General features: G+C 28.2%; 1 protein-coding gene across 1 annotated transcript; it reads left to right on the top strand.

The window, feature by feature from the left end:
* The first annotated feature begins 9,066 nt into the window (after positions 1 to 9,066).
* Positions 9,067 to 14,823, top strand: LOC112596624 (dynein intermediate chain 3, ciliary-like). Its single transcript, XM_025342387.1, has 10 exons — positions 9,067 to 9,240; positions 9,312 to 9,473; positions 9,826 to 10,090; positions 11,763 to 12,016; positions 12,402 to 12,563; positions 13,155 to 13,363; positions 13,461 to 13,596; positions 13,673 to 13,819; positions 14,423 to 14,590; positions 14,743 to 14,823. Exons 1-10 carry the CDS (start codon positions 9,067 to 9,069, stop codon positions 14,821 to 14,823), a joined length of 1,758 nt encoding a protein of 585 aa, XP_025198172.1.
* Positions 14,824 to 15,046: the final 223 nt, after the last annotated feature.

A 15,046-nucleotide genomic window follows, 5' to 3' on the forward strand; every position in this document is an offset into this window, starting at 1 on the left:
ATCACTAAATGAATAATATTTATGCGATTAGCGAATACCTATTACGTATTATAATAAATATTATTATTTTGACTATCCATCAAGATGAATTTACTTTCTAAGTTTATTTATTTTTTTTAAATAACTTTTCCTTGTGATCCGGACGGGTTGTTGGGAATCTGCCTGTGAATAAAACGGTCGGATCTAAACCGTCCGCAGCTGCAGTACTCGATAAACGGAAAATTTGTACGGTCTATTGTGTTTTGAATAAAAGAATTGAAATAGACGGAATGTTAGTATTATAAAATATTGTATTTTTAGTGGTTCAAAAAATACATACAAAATTAAATTAAATATAAATTCACAATAGCGTAAATATAAATGCATAATAGTTACAAAAATAGTTTCCCTTTAGTATTTAAAAAAATAATATCCATTGTAGTTTTTTTATTTAAGTAATTTTTTATAGTTTTATGAAGTATGTACTGAAATGAAACATATTTTTTATTTATTTTTTTAGGTGTTAAATTATTAAATTCATGAAGGTATTTTTTCAATTCTCATTGTAAATTCATCTCGTTGAATACATTGAAAAATAACTAAAATGACAGCCTACTTCTTCCTACAAGCTTATCAAAATAATCATTCCACTTTTCGCAATAGTCATTTGTTAAATCACTACCAATCAAAGTGACATCGAATACATTCTATGAAATTAGAGAAAACATTGGGGTACTCGTAGCATCACTGATACAGGTGCCATTGAAATATTTTTCCATTAACAAAAATTCTTTAAAAATTAATATACATAAATAAGCTATACCATTTAATACTACGTTGAGAAGTAAAAAATGTTAAAAGATTAATCATACTGCAATTTAATCTGATATTTTTGTTATTTTTTAAACAGAACTTAAACCTATAATATGTTGATTTTTTGCCATTTAGACTAGCATCAGTGAAAAAAAATATCCTTTAAGCTGTACACTATCACTAAATACATGTTTAGTGACATTTTTTATAGTTCCTTTATCTAAACTCGTCACAATATATTTAACTTTGGATTGTTTGAAGTTTGAATACATCTCATAATTATTCATTGTATATAATAATATTCGTACATTTTAGACTATTAGGTAAAAATCCATACACGTAATTAGAGATTCGATTTTTATTCTTTCTTCGTATAACATTAAGTTGTTGGAATATATAGTTGAGCACTTAAGTTCCATCCATAAACCAAGTTTCCAAGTAAGATCAAATATTTAAAGTTAAATTAGAGGCCAAAATCTAAAATGGTTTCGGTTCAGCACTCATCGTAGTTATTCACTCTTTAGGAAACAATAATTTGGATTTAACGGTTCATCGGGGAATTTTTTATGTTGTGTTACATTTTATAGAGGGAAAATTTTCAAGTAATACTACTGCGTCTTTTACAATCAAAAAATTGTATAAATATTTAATGTTATAATTTGTGAATATTTCCACCTAACAGTATTATTATTTTTCTTTAAAAATGCATACGAATTTTGGAAACGTGGTAATAAGCTGTTCGTTGCAGTTACTCTGTGTCATATAAAACCCACAATATAATATCTTTAATAATCATTAACGACATTGTCATTTTTCATTGTAGATTAAATTAATACTTATTTAAAATATCATGCAGTACGTAAGATAATATTAAATAACGTTATATAAAATATTATAACATTTAGATATTTTACGATTGTGTTTTTTTTTTTTTTTTTTTTATAATTTAAGAAACATTTATTTTTAACAACCAAACTAATTTATCGATAATCGTAGTACTTGCATCGTGTTAATGAATTGTACCAACACTATAGAAATACTGACCCACAAAATGGTTGTCATCAATTTAATAATTTTTATCACCAGACTATAAAAAAAAATCCACCGATGATTGTATGGTATGACGGTCGATAGAATATATTTACAAAGTGCATTTTTCGGTTTATTTTCCACGCGTTATACCTACTATCTGCCATCTAACATAAAATAAAAGTTGAACCAATGACGAGAAGGGGGTGATCAGGGTGACCCTCTTCCTACGCTTACTAGGTAAATATTGAATTTGACACTGAACATAGTACTTTATCAATATTTTCAATTATGTACGAGTACTTATTTATTAACTTACAAAAAATAATAATTATAAATCCCCTTCGTTACCTATTGAGGGTGCATCCTCTTCTAAGTTAAATTACTGTTTACTGTAATATTCGGATATATTTCTGTTAAAGTTTTGCTTTATTTATCATGCTATGTTAAAACTATGAGTTCAGATCGAAAATTTGACCAGTTTGAATGCGTGGAAAAAATAACAAAGTGAAAAAATATAAAAGCGGTTTTTGAAAATAAAACGAATGATTTTTGTTTGTTTTGCACGTCATGTTTTTAATTGCTTGAAACGAATGTACTTAAAACGAGATTAAAATATTGTTGTTTTGTTTTAATGTTTCAAATGGTATTATGCATGAAATGTTTAAAACAATTCACAATTCGTGTAAAAAAATGTGGTCACACGTTTGTATAATTACGGTGGGACTCACTCTATTTACGGACACAAATCCAATAATGGATATTATGTTGTTTATATTATACGAGTATATATCGATGTAATGATATCCGGTATGCATGGGTTTCGCCTCAACGATAAAACAATTAACTATTTTAATTTTTTAACCTTAAGCTAAGCTGACGTCATTTTTTATCAACAATATACTTGTATGACTGTGATCAATATTCTACGTAACAACATGCACTATAAATAATTATAGTTACTTACATATTAAATGCGTTTTATGAATTAAAATATAACTTTCTTATCGCCACTCGACAGATCCATTCACACAAAATAGCTTTCAGTATTTTAGTCAATTGTTTTTATACTGTGTAACAACACTAACAACTAGAGTGCGATTTAAATTTTTAAAAAAACAAGAGAAATGGATTAGAAAAAACAATTTAACGCAGAAAATAAAACAACGGAATTTAAAAAAAAAATGGCATCCATACATTTTTTTAAATATAATTTTAATAAAATTGATTAAAAAATTCAATGAAGGTTACCTGTTTAAATCTTATGAAATGTATAATATTGTTATTTGTGATTTGGTTTTGATGTAAATTGCCCATCAAACTGTGACTTACATAATTTATGTAATTTATTTTCGATTCAAGCCACGAAAATGTTGTGAAATCAATAATAATTTTTTTTTGTTTTTTGTAGGATTAAGTCATTTATGCTAAGTTGTAATCAAATGGTATCCATTCTTGTAAAATGTTCAAAATATGCACTTAATTAATAAAATTATTTTCTAAACATTTTCAAAATGTAAATTAAAAGTTTCGTTTTCAAGTTCTATGATATGTAAAATATATGAGACAAGGTTTGTTCGATAAAAATATCTTAAGATATTAAAAAAAAAAAAAAATACGTTTGAGTCCCGGTCAAACTATAATGTGACATAAACTTACAACATGCTTATTGTTATTTTTCGATGAATTGGTTTTTATTTACAAAAGAGTATGTTATTTTTTATTGTTAGCAATGTTAGCCTACCTTATGTTTCTTACAAATGCTGTTTTATCAATAAAAATGTCGACCATGTCCTTTACTTTTTTTTTTTCAATACATATATTCGAGCAGACGCGTGCCACGCGAATGGATATCGTAGTGAAGATCATATATTATCCTCTGCAGTGGACATGATTTTTTTTTTTTATGGCAAACATATAATTATTGTATCAAACGCGAAAACATTTTCATGATTTGAAAACGCTACTCGCATAGTTCTAAACGGTCGTGTCTCAAAAATATGTGTTAATGGTGTATTAAAAGTTTGAGTATTCGAGCGAATATAGGTAGGTGTGTGTGTATAAATAACGCGGTTTTGGGTTGTGCTACGCAGCGTGGGTAGGGTATATTGTACCTGTTATTAATAGTGCGTTGTTTATTTATCCGATACGAGGACCGAAAAAAATGCGTGTCCTTGAGGAATGCGACTTTAATATGCCGGGTTTTCGACGGTTATTATTTTTGTTTCCATTCCTTCTTGTTCCACCCGTAATTATAGCACTATTGTTACAGCGTGGCGGCGGGATACGACAGAGTAAAACATTATACACATGCATACTCGCACCGCACACGCGTTTACGTATAACACCACACGGATTTGGGAACAAACGGAGAATTAGTTCGTTTAACGTCGCTGCCACTTAACGGAAAATCCACGATACGGAATTTTTTTTAGTCTCTCGTTGTTTTTTTTTTTAATTATAGTTTTTTTCTTTTATTTTTCATGACAAGGGAAAGACCGACGCTGTCTGCACTAAAATACGATAGGAGGCAGTAAACCTACCTAATAAAAATATATTGTCCCTTAAGGCGCGCGCGCACGACCGCGTGGCATAATGCGTGTGTTGTGATAATATATGTAATTACTGGCGGACGGATCGATGAGCTACTCCTTCTTAACATTCATTTAACAATGTTTATACAGCATTCTTCGGAACGCCTACGAGACGTTAAGCGCGAGTGCGCGTCATTACCTGTATAATTTTGTGTGTTTTTTTTTTCTATTATTACAGCGGGTATATGGGTAATAATATTATTATTATCATATACGTCGTGATTTTCTACGGACGTCAGAACGAAGTAAACGTGTAGGTACAGCACTATATACGTATGCGCGGAGGGCCGTTCGTCCGACTAGACGAAGGAAAATGTTTATAAAAACCAAAAAAGCGCATCCCCTGCAGTCGATGCCGAGATCATACTAGTACGCAGTGTTATTTAAATATTTGTGTTATTCGACGAGGTGTTGAACGCGTCTGTTACTGGCGGTGTACCGACACGCCTGCGCATTTTAGTAGGTATACAATACACACGTATACATACTTATATTGTGCATAAAATAATTATGATGATGGTTAATTTTAATAATATACGGGTTTGAGAAGGGGAGGTGATTATACGTTAAGAACACGAGTTAAACGATATTGTACTCGTACTTTGCGGAGCGATGACGAATTCGCCCGGACAATGCGCAAAACGAATTATCCTTCAACTACGATCGCGGTCCACTCCGGAATCGTAGTTCGAGCAGTTAAAACTGTAATATTTTATCGTATAAAGTTTGAACCTAATGGTCCCAATGCACCGATTATCGACTTTAAAGTTTTTCCGACGTACTAGAGAGGTTCCTTTGTATAACGTATCATCCTACTTTATGTTATTTACGCATGCATAACTACGTTACGTGGTTAATATTCACGGGACACGCCCCTTCGCCATAAAAAGTTAAACAAGTTATTCCTGTGTTTCAATATACAATCGGTGTCTTAAAGATATTACAATAATTACAATACGACCACTTTGAGTAAAAAAAAATAAATCACGCAGTTAATTTAAATCGACTGATATAATTTTTTGGCACGAGATGGGTTTTATTATGTAAAAATCAAATAAAGACTTCTTCTCCACTTGCATTTGGAAACAATTTGTTATACGTTATTTATATGTGAAACGATATACAATATTTGAGTTTATCGTTATTCAGGATTAAATTTTTTATGTGTTTTTTAAATTAAAACTATTAAATAATTGGAAATTAATTATTTCATTTAATGATATAGATACTTTATGTAACATTTTGCGTTATGTTTTGCTTCGTGTTATTTAATTATTTATGTTTATCGTTTTCCGTTATAATTACGTTTACAAATTTTAATCGTTTTTTTTTATCAAATATAACGTTATTAAAACGTATGCAAGCCCTGGTTCAATATAAATTTTCGATTTTTACCATATACATATATTAGGTTATGTTATAATAAACCGTTTCGAGTTCAGCAAACACTAAAGTGCTACCACACGTTTTGAATATACTTGCTATATTGTACTACAGGTCGTCTTCATTATATCACGGTAGGGACTATGAATCATGATTGGTTTGGTTTTCTGTGTAAACTATTTTACAACGATCGTGGCAATTGTTGCTTTAAAAAAAAATATACCTTGAATATTATTTATTACATATTTCATTGCTGGGAAAATTTATGAATCTACACGATTATTCCACTTGTCGTATGGTGGTACACGACAGTGGCATATCCAGGGGAAAGCTGAGGGGGCTGTAGTCCCCCCGAAATTTTAAGAAAATTTAAAAATTATTGTATATTACTATTAAAATAAAATATCCAAAGTATTTTAAGTATACAAGTATATTAAATCAATATATGTCAAGGGTTATAGGAACAAAAATCTAAAATAAAACTTCAGCATCTGCATGTTCAAATTATGGAAGAACCTAAGTAAACCACCACACCTATGTAAAAAATTGATCAGCCCCCCCCCCCCCCGGAACCAAGATCTTGGCTACGCCACTGGTACACGAGAACGTATTTTTGTGCGTAGCATTTAATTTTTGTGTACACTATAAATAGAAGTTATAAATATTATTTACATTCAATTTGGACAAATAAGGATTGTTTTATTATATCGTACGTGTATATATAACTCCATTATAGGAACCACGCGTATGATGATTGTGTATGACCACGTATTTTAGCACATTTTTGATAAAGTCGGGCTTTTGTATGTTTAACTTCAAACTATGTGAAATGCTTATTGTTTAAAAAGTGTACTCCTCTTTGGCATTGAAAAAATGCTTCAGTCATCAAATTTGAAGGTGGTTTATGTTAAATTAATTCGGTAACTGTGGTGGGTAAAAGGAGAAAAAAAATCACATTATTTTTCAAATAATTGGAAAAAAAAGCAAGAGTACTCGCTATGTTGTATGGAATATATCTTTTTATTAAGTAGATAACTGTACGTAATATATGCATTGAATTTGAATTCAATGGTAAATCATTACATACGAGCATTGATTATGAGTAGAGACGGTTTGTCAGTTAAAATATTTTATCAAAATATATTTATTTATTTATTGAAGTAGTTTATTTTTCTATTAGTGACGCGGTAGGTTGAATTAATTTTTACTAAAAAAACATCTCGTATTATGTTCTATAAATGTATTTGTTTTACATAACTAGTTATCAGAAATAATATTTTCATTATTTTTAAATAATTATATTTTATTTTATTTTATACAATGTTATCTACATCACAAATTATTTGCATTAACTTTTAAATGTACACTGATGTAGGTGTTTTAAAAGATCCTGAGTAGGTTCCTAACATAATAATAAATTGAAATTAATCAAAATATTTTGAATATATGATTGTGTGTAGTGAATAAAAATATGTGTAATAGTGAAAAAAAAATACTATAGTATTTTTTTGTTGAAATATCTAACATTTTGTTAAAATTTAATATTTCATATTTTATATTGGTTTAGTGGTCCAGTAATCAATTAATATACACTCCTACGACGAATAAATTAATCCCACGTTGAGTGGTATGGAAATTAGTTACTTAGTGACTTGTATAAGTACAAAATACTCATGATTAGTGACCGTCATCATTACTGATAAATAGTGTCTGGTGTACCTACACTCTACAGTAATTAAAATGTTTGATTGTTATGATGACAATTTTATCGAAATCTATTATTTTATTAAAAGTTTCCATATAACACAATACATATTATACATTAGAGACATAATTTATGTAAAAAAATATATTTTATTATATAATAAAGATTCTAATATTTGAGTATATTAACGATCTGCATAATATCAAGTATAGATATTGATATAAAAAAAAAGTTAACGTACAAAAAAACGTATAATTATATTTGGAAACCAAACATTTAGTTTATTGTTTATAATCTAAAAATTAAGTGATTGTAAGCAATACTTTTTATTCTTTCAAATAATTTAATCATTATAATAATCATGCTTAATATTATAGTGTGCATGCCGTATATAATAATTTATATAGGTATCTACTTAATATTATAATGTATAAGTACTCATTTAAGTGATAAATGCCCGATATGTATTGCGTGTATATTATTACTATATCAACATAATGATGTATTAGGTTAACTAACTTAAATGATACATTAAATAAAAAACTATACAATTAATAAGTTCAAGCCCCTCGGCACGTGGTCCGTGCCGAATCAGCCCACCCAAGTTAAACGACATTGCAAGAGTGATACCGTTCAAATGTGATGTTAATTAGTGGCAATAATTTCTGAGTAGAAATGAGAAAAATAATAACCCGGTTATATTAAGTTAAGTTAATATTAATAAGCATTCTGTATCTCCTGTAATTGCACCATAATTTTTCTGTTTCATAATTTATGTCATAAGTATGTTTTTCTTTCATATTGTTAATATTAATAATATTGGTCTTATTGTGTAAGTTAATACAATTATAGTGCAATGCAATTTTATGTTTATTCTTACTTGCGTTTTATGAAATTAGTAAAAATTGAATTTTTGATCTGTGTAGTTGTAATTCTATAATAGTTATGCAGTGAAACATATTCTTAAATAAATAAAAAATAATAATAATACACAGGTACACACAGAAAATTATTTTAATTTTTCACACTTGTTTGTTTACACCACATTCGTTTGCATTTAATTGGTTTAAATGGTTAGAAATGCAAACTTTCTTCAAATAATATTAAATAGTTTATATTCATTCGTAAATATCTTTTCGTGTGAAATTCTAAATTGTTGTCGTTGTATTATCAAAATTCATCATATTTGATTCACATGCGAAGTATAAAATCTTAGAGCACATCTTAGATTATTAATGTAAATTAAAAATACTAGTATATTCAGCGTGAAGAAACACATTTAGTGAAACTGTTTAAGTAATACGGTAATGTTCAAAAAACGTATTCCATGTAAAAAAAATGTAAAATAGTTTTAGTGTGTAGGTACTGTAGTTATAATTAATAAACTGTGACTATGACGACAGCCGTTAGTACGTATAGAAAAATATTCAAAGAGTTATTTATATACACACAAGTACTTGGTCGGATTAATAATATATCATTTTTTTTTATCGTTTTTTTTTTCTTTTTTTTTTTATCAAAAACGACAGTTATTATTTTGTACGCTACTAAAACCCATAGAAAATGTATACTTACGAAAAAAAAAGGAGTGAATATGGCAGGCAATATCGATTCCACAACATTGGGCCAACAATATTGATGAATATGTTGCCAGATCATAATTTGGAGAAAGATTGGATACAGAGAAATCCAGTTGACAAGAGCACTAACGAAACCAGCAAGTGGTCAGAACACGAGGTATGAATTTTACCCAGATTAAACAATATGCCATGCCTTACAGTTTATTGATTAATATACGGTGTGCATAGGCCAATACGATACGCATAGAGTATGTCAATCGCGGAATTTCGCATAAAGAAGGCGGCTGGCCGATTGACGTACACCTGGACGATCCGGAACAAGTATCCAGATATCGGAGGAAAACGGAAAAGGATAAACTGTATTTAGAATCGGTTAAGACAACGGCAGTTGTACGTATATCTGTTTACAATAATAACTTCGTGAAATAGTATTAATAACGCAAATATTATAATACGTATTACAATTCTTTCGTCCTATTCGATCCAACAAAAATCAAACATGAATTAAATATACAAACAAGAAAATTAGTCATGGTACATCGTATACGTAATATCATTGGTTTTAGAATATACAATGTAGTTAACTAAGTAATATACTTGGCATATTCTAAAATCAATGATAATACTCGTATTTGATACACATACGTTTTTAACTTAATAAATAAATGAGGAAATATATATTATATATGATATATTTATCATTATTTATATTAATTTTTGATAATAAAATGGTTATTTTCAGCTCACCGAACACTTTATAAGACAAAATAATGCGATAGATATATTCCAACCATACTTTACCGATCCGAAAACTAAAGAATTTCAAACACAAACTCCATCTCATCAGACAGTGGCGGTATTCATTGACCCCTGTGAACCAAAGAGACCTGTACGAAACATATCTTGGTCATCGGAACACAGCACACTGATTGCAGTCAGTTACGCCGATATGAGATTTCAAATGGCCGATCCAAAAAACAGTCCCAACTCCTACGTATTTGACACGGGTAAGGAAGTACATATTTAAAAATAATTCGATTATATATAATATATCTATCACACGGTTACAGTTATTAGTTTATGAAATAATACTGAGAAAAAAAATCGCATTTACATTTATTTTTTAACAAGTATATTTGTTTCATGTTGATAAAAATAAGATATATTCGAATGGGTTTTGTCTTGTAACATAATAGAAAAATTAAAGGAGGAAATTTTTCTTCTAGATTGATCTATGATTACCGATTATTTTATTTATACTTTTTTTACTACATATCTTGCAAGGTTACTACATAGTTAACAGAAAATAATAAGTTAAAACGCATTTTATATTTTCAAAATAAAAAGCGACGGTGTAAGGCATGTTAATACCGAATTAACATATCTTAAATAAATACCTGAAACTTCGCGGATAACCAATTTTTAAAATTTATTTCGCAACTAAATTTACATAAGTTAATTGTATTAATCAGATTAAATAATGGTGGACTCTATTATTATCTGTTGGCGTAGAACAATAAATATAACCTTATCGACAGCCTTTTAATTACATGCTCAAAAAAAAAAAAAAAGTGAATGTATGTCTGTATGAAAAACAAATTTTATACGTTGGTGATTATATATTGGAAACTTATTTGAAAATGTTGTTATAGCAATCAGGCAACTCTTATTAACTATATATATATAACTAGTTAATTATTTTACAACTTTTGCATGGTTCAACAAATTAATATTAAATAATTTATATTTAATAACAATTAGTATTTAATTTTTAACTGTCAATGAAATCTCTGTGGGTCTTAAAATGTCGAATTTTTATTTATTTTTTTTTTTTAATAATAAAAAAAGTTTTTCAATATTTGATGGTGTAAAATATGTATCATAAATGATGCTCATACATAGATTAATTATTTCCAGACCGGATAATATATAACTATTTAGGAAAAAGAACGTAAGAGCAAAAGAGCTTTTCGTGTTGTCAGCTGAAAATTATACTAAGTGGTTATTTATACTTTTTGTTGAGTAATAATGTAAAATTTTAAGGCAAAATTTAAAATACGCAGTATCAAATAAAATATTGTGTAAAAAACTACCCATGTACAAGCATTAACCCTTTCTGTTTTATATTATTAATTTAAATTTTGAGCAAATTTATTTTATCATGTTGTATTTTTTTTTTGTGTTTATGAGTAAACGATAAGTCGTCGATAAAATGCTTTGATTTTCAAATAAGGGTGGTTTAGAAGAAACAAAAAATTAAAGAAAAGCGGACATTTTTACGCAAATTAAATTTTCGACAAAATTGATTTTTTTTTTCTTTTATAAATATAATTAAAAAACAAATAACCGTAAATACTTGAAATTTCCACCAAATGTTTATATTATCAATTTTTATTTGGAATTACATTTTCGAAATATTTTGGCTATTTTTGAGCTATTAAATTGATTATAGAATTATAAACTTACGCTATACTAATTATAGCTTAACTATAAATGATTACTACATAAAGAATATAAAACCTAGCATGGAATTCTAAACTTAAAAAGAATTATATTTTATTTGACAGGCGTTTGTTTGATAAATAATGATTTTGATTAATAGATCTTTTTAATATTTTTCATTTTTTGTGAACCTTCTGAATATACATTGAATTATATACGAATATCTTGGATTTATAGAGATGTTTACCTCTCCACATTTTATGATCGAGTCACTTAGCCCGGTCACTATGATTAAGTTCCACCATAGGGACGGACAGCTACTCGCAGGTGGATTGATGAATGGTCAGGTAGCGTTGTGGGACATGAGAAAAAGTACTACAAATGCCGGCATCAGCGAAATAAGAAATGGTCATCGTGACTCAATCCTTTGTCTCCAATGGATTCAATCCAAGACCAACACAGAATTTTTGACAGGATCCAATGATAGTCAGGTAAATATAATCGTATATATTCAATTATAAGGGTGAATTTATCCATTACAAGTATAAAAATAAATTGATCACATATTTAGTTATTTAAAAAGATACAAGAGACGTCCTAAACGTAGTGATAGAATAAATTTATATTAAGTAATTAGTGTACACTAAGCGTGAAAAATAAAAAAAATATGTACTAAAACTGTATCAGTTTTTAATTTGATTTCAAACTAAATAATACACCCGAAAAAATATAATTTCGTTTTTTCTGTTGAAAACGTTAACTCACAAAAATATAATTAAAAAAATTAAAAATAATAATTTTACAATAAACATCTCAGAGCACTAGGGTGAGAACATATCTTTGATAATAAAATCCATAATATTTTAATATATTTAGATCATATGGTGGGATATTAGAAACCTCAATGAACCTACGGACATATTGGTCTTAGATTTAATGAAAACCGAAGCTGATGATGAACCGGAATGGATTCGGTGGGGCCGATCTTATGGAGCCACTTGCTTGGATTACAGTTTTTCAATTCCAATACGCTTCATGGTATGTGAAAGTGTTTACGCATAATATACATTCTACGATAATATAAAAATACTTTGTTTTTTCATCAATTAGTATTAGCTGTCATTCTCAAATGGTTCTAGAAAAGCTGACTACTAAGTAGTGGCTATTTTTAATTACCTACAATAAATATTATACATAACACGCATTTTATATAATTTGATTATTATTATTAAAAATTAAAACTTTAGAACTCTAATGCAAGTAAGCGGGAATAAAATCACGTGAAAATCGCGAAAAATTTTAAATTTAATTTTTGATTGCATTGATTATAAGTTATATAATGCGTGATTAAGCATTTGAGATACGAAAATAAAAATTTTAGTGTGCATAGGATAAAATAGGGCAGTAGCTCATTGGTCAGTGTAATATTACTTGTAAATAATTGTTATTACATACCTATACAGTATACACCTTAATACAAAGATTTTTCTCTGGATGATAACTAAAATACATAGATATATGTTATTTTATGAATTGATGAAACAGCATTTGAAATTACTAATAATTGAAAAAATTATGAATATTTTCTAAAAGTAAAAATAAAATTTTTTTTTTATTATTTTCAAGTAGATTGGCACAAACACTGGACACGTATTTGATGGAAATCGTAAGGGCAAAACAGTGTTTGAAAAAATACCGTATACTTATAAATGTCATGGTGGCCCCATATATTCAGTGAAACGTCATCCGGCATATTTGAAAAACTTCTTGACCATCGGCGATTGGCAGGCAAAAATATGGTCAGAAGAGGTAAAGGAATCTCCCATTATGTGGACTAAGTACATGCACAAATCAAATACAAATATTAAAATAAGATAAACGAAAAGAAAACTAAGTATTTTATTTTGGACGTCATATTATATTATACAATTATAGACATTACGATATGAGATTGACCGACGGCCATTGGAGTAATTCAAAGCATTCAGTTTTTTATGTGACTAGATCCGATGGGTTCTTGGACTGTTGGGATATCTTACAGAACCAAAAACGTCCGATACTTTCAATCAAGGTGTGTAACAATCGTAAAATAGAGATATTGAGAAAATTAATAGAAATACAATTTATATCAGTTTTCTTTTATTTAGCTGGCTGACAAGAGATTAAATTGTATTAGCTGCCATGAAGATGGAGCACTGTTAGCTGTCGGTGATGACTGTGGTAACACACGCGTGATTGAAATGAACGATTGGTTTGTGTCCCCTGGACCATATGATAAAGTTCGATTGACAGCTGTAAGTCGCGTAGTCATATTTTCAATAAGCATTAATGACAACTAAAAAGCATTTGCTTCTTGTGGCCATCTCAAAAAAAAGGAGTTAATTGAAGTTTAGAGTTTAAAACTACGAAAATAAAAGGATTTGTTAGTTAATGGGCTATCTTACATTTATTTTTAAAATAGTTTTCTTTATTATCGATATTTAAATTATCTGCATATCTTAAATATATTTTTTTATTTATTTTTTTAAATTGAATTACCAACGTTATAAAATTACTATTTAAAATTACATTTTTTTTCTGATAGGAAATTTAATAGATAAAAGTTTCAAAAAAAAAAAAAAAAAAATGATTGTTTAACTGAATTTTTGTGATATTTGTAGTGTATATTAATAATATTTTTTTATTTTTTATCTTTTTTCATTACTATTAGTTTTATTTAATTTTAGTTTTATCTAATTATAATATTCTTGCTTTTTAAATAAAAATTGATATGTATGTTTGATATTTGGAAAAAGTTTAGTAATTGATGTAAAATTTAATATAAGCCATACGATATCAAAATTTGTCAGGGGTACCAATTGAGGAAAAATTTAAATTGTTTTATTATTTATCAACAGATGTTTGATAGAGAAACTAGACGAGAAAAGATCATAGAAGCTAAGCAACGTGAACAAAAAACTAAAATAAATTTCAAACCACCTCCAAAAAAAGATGATTTCTTGATAAAATCTGAATTAGCGGTTGAAGAAATGGAAAGAGAAATGGCTGAATTCGTTGAAAAAATGGTGAGTTATGATGATTTTATGTTTTTCAGTAGGTAATTATTTACAAGCATTACGTATTTACGGACTTTTATGGTTAATTTATTAGTATAGATGAAATTAAATTAGGACGATTGGTATTTACTAGAATACATTTTAAATAAATTCATTTTCAGTGCCACAATTCGTTTAATGAAATGAACGAGAATGATATAATGGAAGAAATTAAAGAGGAAGAATTTATAACTGAAGAATAAAGAACTGGGTATTTTTCATTTAATAATCAGACTATTGACTAAATCGATAGCCCTAGTCTCATAATAATCTAACATGAGATAAAGTACCTAATTAGATTCATAAAAATTGTCAATAGATAACTGTGGTCCTTCTGCGAATTCTTTAAAATGTTTATTATATTGTAATATTTGCAAATACAATTACAGCCAAACTGTCTACTTTCTCACAGAATCGTATTGGGTA

This window comes from Melanaphis sacchari, unplaced genomic scaffold, assembly GCF_002803265.2.
Source record: "Melanaphis sacchari strain LSU unplaced genomic scaffold, SCAv2.0 Contig32_pilon_pilon, whole genome shotgun sequence".
NCBI classification, from domain to species: domain Eukaryota; kingdom Metazoa; phylum Arthropoda; class Insecta; order Hemiptera; family Aphididae; genus Melanaphis; species Melanaphis sacchari.

Excerpts from the sequence above, each read along its gene's own strand:
- LOC112596624 (XM_025342387.1), top strand. The coding sequence starts at position 9,067 with ATGTATACTTACGAAAAAAAAAGGAGTGAATATGGCAGGCAATATCGA. Across the intron at positions 10,091-11,762 it reads CTCCTACGTATTTGACACGG|AGATGTTTACCTCTCCACAT; the intron begins GTAAGGAAGTAC and ends TTGGATTTATAG. Across the intron at positions 12,564-13,154 it reads CAATTCCAATACGCTTCATG|ATTGGCACAAACACTGGACA; the intron begins GTATGTGAAAGT and ends ATTTTCAAGTAG.